The sequence below is a fragment of the Capsicum annuum genome, unplaced genomic scaffold, assembly GCF_002878395.1.
Source record: "Capsicum annuum cultivar UCD-10X-F1 unplaced genomic scaffold, UCD10Xv1.1 ctg2966, whole genome shotgun sequence".
NCBI classification, from domain to species: Eukaryota; Viridiplantae; Streptophyta; class Magnoliopsida; order Solanales; family Solanaceae; genus Capsicum; species Capsicum annuum.
In genome coordinates this window covers 367,142-376,981 of record NW_025836164.1, presented here as the reverse complement: position 1 = coordinate 376,981, position 9,840 = coordinate 367,142, and the positions used below count along the sequence as shown (strand labels likewise).

Sequence of the window (9,840 nt, the reverse complement as noted above, 5' to 3'; positions counted from 1 at the left end):
TTCCCCAATTGTTTGAGCCAGAGTAAGCTAATGGATTATTTTCTAGCAAAAGTGTTGATGAAGCAAACATGGGATTTTAAAGGTTGAAACAAAGACATGAACCTTCCAATAAATAAAACAGGTGCCACGTGCGGGTCATACGTGCTTGCACACATCTAATGTTTGCTAACCAAGACAAAAATGGTTAAGCCAATGATGTTTCTGTGTGACAACACTGTGGCAAACATGCAAGAGGTCTGAGCTTATGGGGGTACTAGCTAAATGTTTGGAGCCTGTGTAAAAAGAAGAAGATGTAGAAACACAAATACCATATAGATTTTTTATTTCAACTCACATGTAGTGGCAATTTTTCATATTTGATTAAAATTGAATTTTTTATAATGCAACAGATTGTCTAACTATTGTAATAGATAGTTTATCTTTTCTAACAGATAGTTTATCTATTGCAATAGGTTGGTTATCTGTTGTATTATACGAATATTTATATCTAAGATATCTGTTGCAACAGTGGGAAGACCTGTTTGATAAGTTCCAACAGATGAACTATATGTTGTAACATATGTCTAAATTTGTTTGATATTTTCCAACAGAAATGTCGTTTGTTGCAACAGATACCTTATCTGTAACAATATTTGAATCTAGTTTTTATTTCAGTTAATAAGTTCAAATCTAAGGGTAATAAATCGTAGCCTTTAGAAATTACATGAAATAAATCAACAAATAAATAAAATATAAAAAAAATATTATTGGTACAAATCTCAACAAATAAATCAATAATTTAAGTTTTGATGCCAACAATTTCCTAAGGAGAGGTAAGGTTATTACTTTGATAGACTCAGTCTATAAAGATCTACTCAATATGGACAAGTTGTTCTTCATCCGGTTCTATGGAATTCGACTTTGGTCGTCGTGGATCTTTAAAGTTACTTGCATACGATTTCTGCACTTTCACTTATCCGTATTTCCATAAAAGAATAGCATATTATCAATATTGTTTAGTAGTAGCTTCTACTATGACATCCACGTTGAAAGCCAGAATTGTCAATGCTAATCACAGAGATACAAAAAAATGGAAAAGGATAACTCATCTGTTTTAGCAAATCAAACAAGTCTTCCTTCTTTTTTAAATTATCCCAAATAGATTATCTATCTGTTGCAATATTTACCATAATAAAAGAAATATTTACCATAAAAGCCCATGTAAAGCCATATAAGTTGACTGTCTTTGACATTAATGGAGTCGACAAATATTTCACAGTCATTTTGAATCTTTCATAACCCCAAGGATAGTTGTTAAATTCCTAAAGATCCTCTGAGAGCTTCATTAAACCAAGCGGTATGTTGTTGTTAGCATCTCTCGTTCAAAGAATATTATGTACAAATTAAACCAAGCATAATGATTTGTTGTTCTCCTTTGAAAGTCTTTTACCATTCAATGCTTCTATCAAATTTTTGACTTTGAAGCTTGGACCAACAAGGGAATCATACCATCACCATCACTTGAATTTGATTTTCCATTTTTGGGTGTGCATGGTATTTTTTTAGAGTTAGAGTAGGTATAACTTGAGAAAAAGGTGGATAACATTTTAGTCCAGTAACTATGGTAAACTCCTTGCATCCAAAAGAAACAGGAATGCCAGAGTAGTTTATCTACACCTCATCTATCTTATCTTTATTTTCATACATAAACCTATGCTTGAGAAGATCATATACCACTTTCATTTGAAAATGAGAATTGTTGACCTCTGTTAAATCAAGATATTGCCGAAAGCAGCTTTCCCTGAAATAAGCATCCAATTTTGTTTCTTGAAGTATTTTTTGAAAGGCTTCAAAAGATCTTCCTATGGCTAACTTAACCATGAAATCACCAATTAAATCGGTGGCACTATTGTACTGTATTCTCACAGAATAAGTATCAATGCTGAAGGTTTTGACCAACTCTTCAATATAAGGGCTATCAGTATTTCGATCATTACTCTTGAAATATTCCCCATCCCCATGTTCATTATCTTCTGCTTCTGATTGAGATATCACTTGTAAAACAAGCTCATAGAGTGGTAGATGTAGCCTAGTTGCTTCACTTGTTCCTTTAGTTGGAATTGATTCAGTTTCTTTTCTTTTGGGAGCCATAATATCTAAAAATAACAAGAAAATAAAAAAGATTATAATTGATTAATGGATCGTTAAAAAAGGATAACAGTAAATCTAATACGTACAGTAATAAACTAACAGTTTCAAAAGATCACACATCTGTTGCACCAGGTATATATCTATTGCAACAAATAAATAATCTATTGGAATAGATGAGAAATATATTGGAAAAATAAATACAAATCACTCATCTGTTGAAACAGATGTCTGGTCTGTGCAATAGATCAGATATTTATTACAACATATGAGTGATCTATTGGAACTGGTATCAACTATCAATATTGTTTAGATTTCTTCCAACATGAAGGTCTTCTATCATAACAGATGAATGATCTGTTGGAAAAAATCAAGTCCTGGACAAGTCGTCCTATTGGAATAGTTGATAGGATTTTATCCAATTGATGGTTCATCAGTTGCATCAGATTGCTAATCCAATGGTAAATCTATTGCATCAGATGGTTAATCTGCTGCATTAGATTTTTAATCCGATGGTTACTCTCTTACATCAGACGGTAAATGTGTTGCATCAGATAATTAATCTGTTGCATCATATGGTTAATCTATTGCATCATATTTTAATCTGAAGTTTCCTCTATTGCATCAGATGGTAAATCTATTGTATCAGATAGTTAATATGTTGTAATAGATTTTCAATCTGATGTTTTCTCTGTTGCTTCTGATGGTAAATCTGTAGCATCAGATAGTTAATATGTTACATCATATGGTTAATATGTTACATCACATGGTTAATATGTTGTATCAGATGGTTAATATGTTGCATCATATGGTTAATGTATTGTATCAGATGGTTAATCTGTTAAAAAAAAATAGTAGCAAGATTTTGTTCAATAGAATAACAATAATATCACTATTTAATATCACACACACCATTTTACCAAGAACAAGAACAAATCAACCCAATAACAGACACAACATCAAAAAAACCAACATTGTTGTTTTGTTTGTACAAACACAAACAATAAAAATCAAACTTCAAAAAATGCAACAAACAACAAAAAAATCAAATTTCACTTTGAAAATAGAAGATAAGATATACCAAAAATTAGGGTTTTCTTCAGATCGCATTTCAAATTAGAGCAACAAATATTGAAATTGTTAATCAATACTAGAAGAGAAAATGGTTCAAGTTCCTTTTTTTCTTCAAAACTAAAAAGTCATAATTTTTTACCTGTAAAAGAAGAAAATAGATGATGAAGAACTCAAAGCTGTTGTGATCGGAGAGCAAGGCTGTCACGTCGATTGACGATTGAAAGTCAAAAAGGAATTTGAAACCCAACTATTTATCGTCGGAGATTGAAATCGCCAGGGATTAAGGGACAAATTTACAGAACTGTTGGTTGGGATAAGTTGAGAGAAACTGTCTAGAGAGAGGGGAGAGACAGTTGATTTGGAGAGGAGAGGGGTGTGGGTTGATTTGTATTTTTGAAAAGATTAGAAAATTTTTAAAATATTAATCAAGTTCACAATTAACTTAATCAAGTTTTCAAATTATATTTGACCCTTTAAGTTGGTCAATGTCACCAATAAAAAGTTCATTCAAGACTTAAATGATACATTTCCTTCAATTTTCTTGTGTGTCTTGCTAATTCGAGTCTTGCTACTTATTAGTGAGTGAGACCCTCGCAAAGTAGTGAAGGACTCCGACACTCAACCATCGCTATTTCTCTCTCACAAATTTTCAAAAAAATATAATATAATGAGGGCCGTCCCTTGCTACATTAAATTTTTTATATAATATAAATTTATAATTTAGTAAGGGATGACCCTTGCTATATTAAAATAATATATAATATTAATTTATTATTTAGTGAGGGACTTCTCTTCCTATATTAAAAATATATATGATATTAATTTATTATTTTGTGATGGACGTCTCTTGCTATGTGAAAATTAATAAAAATTATAAATTTAAATATATTTAGTCATATCCCTCGCTAAGTTAAATAAAGAAATAATTTGATTTTTTAGTATTTTGAAGGATATCCCTCCCTAAGACTCTGGCTAATACGGTATTACTTTTAAGATTTTACTGTACCAAAATTAAATATTTCAATAGAAAATCAATGTACAACCAATAACAACCAACAAAACAATAAGAAAATGCTTCTGAAACAATTCAAACATAAAAATTAAGCAACCAATCTTCATATATATTCATCCAACTTAAAAAATATGCAAACAAGTATAAAAAGTATACAAACAAGTAGCAAAACAAATTCTTTCAAAAACTCCAAACTAACAGAATCCCAAACTAAATTAACACCCCCACCTAATACTCTATTTCTTCTTCTCCATCATCCTCATCCTCTTCACCATCACCATCAGATCTAGGGGGCAGAGAACAAAGAAGCTTGATTAATGTATTTACTTGAGCCTTGAGTTCTTGGACGTCTGACTCAAGTGTTGTCCTACATCTACTTAAAAAGGTGGCTCTTTTGGGTTAGAACTCTATGAGTAGTCTGTCTGTTTCAAATTTATTATATGGTGGATTCAAATAAACAATAGAAATTCATTTGAAAGGCTAAATTTGTAGGTAAACATCTAAAATGGGAATGAAATTTTATGTAATACCCCGTACTTCTACATAGCTTGAAATCGTCCCAAGAATGTTAGAAACTTACATTTAAAGATAAATCCATTTATATACACATAGAATTTTTTTAGATTTTCACTCTTTGTTGAGTGGGAAATTTAATTATCTTTCCAAAGATACCAATTTCATTCAAATCCGGTATCGGAGTAAAAAGTTATGAACGTTTTACCGAGAGCTGTAGGTGCGACGGGCAGGTCGATAGACCGTCGATCTAGCGACGGACCATCGCCTAGACCATTGCAACTAAGGCATTAAGTCATTCTTCTAGCTAAGGTGCAATGGACAGGTTGATGGACCGCTGAATTTGCGACGGACCGTCGCCCAAGCCGTCGCTACTAAGGCAGTGAGTTCCTATTCTTGCCCAGGTGCGGCGGTTAGAATGACGGACCGTCGAGCTAGCAGCGGACCATCACACGAGCCTTTGCAGATCCCGTTCAGTGAATTCTAAGCCATTTTTAAAAGGGTATTTGGGTATTTTTCCACCCATTTTAATCCCTAATTATACCAGACCATAGCCCATAACTTCATTATCCATCTACAACATCAAATTAGGGTTTTCTCTCAAAGATAATCCCCAAGAAACAAGATCCAAATCCTTCTTCAAGAAACTAAGATATTCCAAGTTCTTCAAGTTCAAGAACTTCAAGAAACTCACAATCAAGGTATGTCATATGTTGATTCATGGGTTCCTTTCACCCATGAAGATCAAGAATCTCCTTTCAAAATCCAAGATTTGTGTATTTATGAATCTTCATGATTTAAATTGAATTGAAATTCATGTTCATGATGTTGTGGGTTTTGATTCATGTTTGAAATTATATATTCCAAAGATTGACCCTAGGATGTGGTGATTAGCATAATAATCATGATAAACCCTTAAATTTACACATTGATTGATGTATCCATGATTATTAAATGTGTTGATGATTGTATAACCAAAGCATGCTCCCCATGTGTTCGATTAAATTCCTATGTGAAAGAAAAGTGTCATACTAGTATGATAATATGAAATCCCCAATCATGTACAAGTTGAAACATGTCAAATATTTGATGAAATGTCTTAGTCAATGAATTATGGATACATGTGTAACCTTTGCGGTGCTTTAGAACTTCTACTTCATAAAATCTCCAACTTATTGTATTATGGATTGTGATGTTGGTCATGTATTCAAGAAAGTCATGCATTGTCAGTTTCCTCCTATCGAGTCCTGGGGGTACTTGTACCCAAAAATTTAGCTGTGTGCCTAGAATTAGTGTCATATTTTTAGGATACTCTCAGTCGATCCATGTTCATAGAAATTTAGTCAGTCATGTGACTCAGGAAAACTCGGTAAACTCGGTAATCTCAGAAATCTCAAAAATTTAGTAATCTCAGTAGTATTTCATTAGTCAACGAAACTTAGTTAACTCAGTCCAGTCAGTTCAGTTAATCATGTTCAAAGTCTATTCAGATGAGAGTAGAAATTAGCATCAAGTGAACCCAAGGATGGGAACCTACCTGTTATATGAGGGTGTGATTCTTAGAAGTGATCCTTGCATTCAAAAACTACATAGCCAGTATAGGTTGAGACATCATAGCCTATTATATGAGGGTAGATGAGGTGGATTAACCTATTATATAAGGGTTCCCACCGTTCTCACGATAGTTACCTGTTATATGAGGGTTACTCACAGATTGTCCTTACCAGTGGTGCGGTATTGACATCCTTCCAATTGGGGTTATAGATTGGACCCCAACTCAGCTATATTGCATTATTAGGGCATATCGGTTAGATGAATACTTCCCACATTTTTAGTACAGAATCAAAACAGTCAGATATAGTCATTCAGTTGCAGTAATAGAGCTTAGATAGTTCTATGGGATCAGGACTGTCAGATACAGTCAACTCAAAACTGTACGAAACTCAGCTAGTTCCATCAAAACCTAGACAGTCAGATATAGTTGCTCAATATAAGTTATTTCAGTTATACAGATATCAGTTTCTCATTTTATCAGTACTTAGACTCAGTAATCATGTTATCACGAATTCAGTTATAGTTATTATGTAGTCATGCATGTATTCTCACGTTCATGTTATGCAGTCAGTTAGTATAGTTCATGCATATGAACCCTTTTGCATTCAGCCTACCTCATATGCATACCAGTACATTCAAACATACTAACGCATTTGCGCTATGGTGTTTTATACCATAGGTTCAGAAGCACGAGCTCCAGAGCATCAGTAGCATTCCAGTCTCAACAGTAAGAGTTAGCAATGAGTCCTCATCCTTCAAGGACATGACCATTACTTTATTATCTCATTAATTAATTTATTAGTTGGAGTTAGTTGGGGACATGTTCCATTAACTCCTTATTCAGATAGTTCAGTCAGTTAGAGACTTTTCAGACTATAGTATGTTCAGACAGTTTATTTCAGTTGTTTTAGGTATTTCATACCCCATCCAGATGTTATGTTTTATCATCTATCATGTTACAGTTTTGAACCTTACGGCCTTACAACCTTCATTTCTGCATTTGTACAGTATATTATGCAGTGTTCAGGTACTGATATCAGTCATGGGTTAGCTTGTTGTCCTTCGGGGTCATGAGCACCGTGTAGTGTTTCGGGTACCAGATTCAGGGCATTACATTTTACTACTCCCTCCATTTAAAAAAGAATGACCTACTTTCCTTTTTAGTCCGTGTAAAAAAGAATGACCCACTTTCTTTTTTGGTAATATTTTAATTTCAACTTTTCACATAACATGTTTATGGCCACAAGATTAAAGGATATTTTGCTGCATTTGACACAACTTTAATTTAAGACTACAAAATTTAAAAGCCTTCTTTATTTTCTTAAACTTTCTATCAACTCAAAATTGGTCATTCTTCTGAGAAGGAGGGAGCAATACATTTCAATTAAGACTTGTATTGTTTAAACACCTATAATATTGTTTGATTGTGCCATTCCATTTTGACAGAAAGCAAAATTATTTTTCAATAAGCAAAAATATCTAATAAATTAAAGTGACATGATTACTTTGGAGTTCGCTGAGAATAGTCCATTTTTATAAAATTTTATTAGTAGTAGAGAGTTAGAGCAGAGAACCATTACACCTCCATATTTTCTTTGTATACAAATATTGTTAGCTTCCATTTTCCACAAAAACACCATGGACAACAACAACAACACTCACCAATCTCTAGCTGAAACTTCGACCACTGCTGCTACTGCTGCTGCTGCGGCTCAGTCAGCCGCATATCCACCACAGAGACCCTACGACCATGTCCTTCAACAACAGCTGCAAATGTTGTGGAATTACGAACGTCAAGAAATCGAACAAGCTACCGACTTCAAAAATTCCCTCACTCGTATTAAAAAGATAATGAAAGCTGATGAAGATGTTCGTATGATTTCAGTTGAAACTCCTGTTCTTTTTGCTAAAGCCTGTGAGATTTTTATTCAAGAGCTCACTCTCAGTTCATGGCTTCACACTAAGGAGAATAAGCATAGAACGTTACAGAAGAATGATATTGCTGCAGCGATCAGTCGTACTGATACTTTCGATTTCCTTGTTGACATAATTCCCAGAGACGAAGTTAAGGATGAGGGAGTTGGTCTTGGGCTAGCGCCGGGTGGTGTGCCGTATTATTACTCTCCGTTGGACCAGCCGGCTCCGGGTGGGGTAGTGCTTGGTAGGCCTGCTATTCCCGGTACTGTTCCTGGTGTTGTTCCTGATGTTGATCCGTCAATGTATGTGCCTTATATGTCGTTACAGGTATGGTAATCTATGTGGCAGACATCAGAGGATCATTCGTATCCTAGTGGAGGTAAAAGTAGCAGTGGACAGGCTACCGATGATGGCCAAATGTAAGTTTGCAACTTTCAGATCTGAGTAAGCTAAGTTTGAAAATTATGTTTGGGAGTGAAAATGCTTATTCTGTAAACTGGAAGAGGGTGATTTTGTTCTTTACTTTGTTTCTTCATGAGTAGTAGAGTCAATTACATTAGCTTTTCTTATTAAAATTGGACTTACTAAGTGTTAGAACGAAATCGGCTCAAATTGAATGAAACGGAAATTGGTTGAATCATTTATTCCTTATTTACACATAAAGAAAAGAGATTTCATGTGCTTTGGTGAGTAATTAGGAGGTAAAGATGTGTGCCAAACTCTTCAGAGGACCGAGTAGGGAAAGAGTAATGACATGATGAAGTACAAAACTGGCAAAAGAATGAACATTTTTAATCTTTAGGCGTACCTGCAATGAACACCAAGGTTGATGTGGTCTCAAAATTGGCTTTCGGTTCTAATAATTTTATCTGTTTTCTGATTATAGTTTTTCTATGTATCTTATTTAATTGGGCATGGCAACAAATATAACGTTTTGGGTAACCATTAAACCTTAGTACTAAATTTCTCCCATTTCTTTTGCTGCAGTTAAAAAATCTCGTTTGCTGCTGGTTTGGAGGCTTTAACAGCAGAAGTGAAACAAGAAATTTTGGAAGAGTGTAATTTATTTGTCAATTGTAAATCCACCTTGTTGCTGCTGTCTATGTACTGGTTTAACGACTTGAATCTGTGTCTAAATAAAACTCGAGTCTTTTGTGTAATCCTGGATTTCAGTCGATAAAATTCTTTTATGGTTACTAACTGCCAGTGCCATATGATGATATAGCTATGTTTTCTGGTTCCTAACTACTTTTTCTCTTTCGGAAGTTTTAGTTCTTGATTAGTGTTTGTAGTTTTGTTGTTTTTGTGCAATCTCGTGAAGATAACAAAAGCTGGTATAGACCTGCATATGTCAAGTTTTTTGTTTTTTCTAATCAATTCGTTTATATGACTTATTTGCCACAATGATGGATACTCAAAGAACCTGAAAATGAGGAGATCTCTAGCTAACACTCGGTGTCCGATGTTTAAGGCTTAGCTTACTAATCTCATGTTGTTTACTTTCCGTCCATTTCCGAAACACCCACCCGTTTCTGTAGGGTGATGGCTCCGGGTGGGGCTTGGAACTTATTAAATACATGGTTGCAGTGAATATTCACTCATCGTCGATTGGGACCCTCTAATCGCTCTTCTACCATGCAACC

The 9,840-nt window shown here is 34.2% G+C and overlaps 1 protein-coding gene across 1 annotated transcript; it reads left to right on the top strand.

Moving 5' to 3' along the window:
- The first annotated feature begins 7,811 nt into the window (after positions 1-7,811).
- On the top strand, positions 7,812-9,481 carry LOC107849933 (nuclear transcription factor Y subunit C-4-like). The gene has a single exon (XM_047402878.1). It carries the CDS (start codon positions 7,919-7,921, stop codon positions 8,531-8,533), a length of 615 nt encoding a protein of 204 aa, XP_047258834.1. The 5' UTR covers positions 7,812-7,918; the 3' UTR covers positions 8,534-9,481.
- The last annotated feature ends 359 nt before the right edge of the window (positions 9,482-9,840 follow it).

Excerpts from the sequence above, each read along its gene's own strand:
- LOC107849933 (XM_047402878.1), top strand. The coding sequence starts at position 7,919 with ATGGACAACAACAACAACACTCACCAATCTCTAGCTGAAACTTCGACC.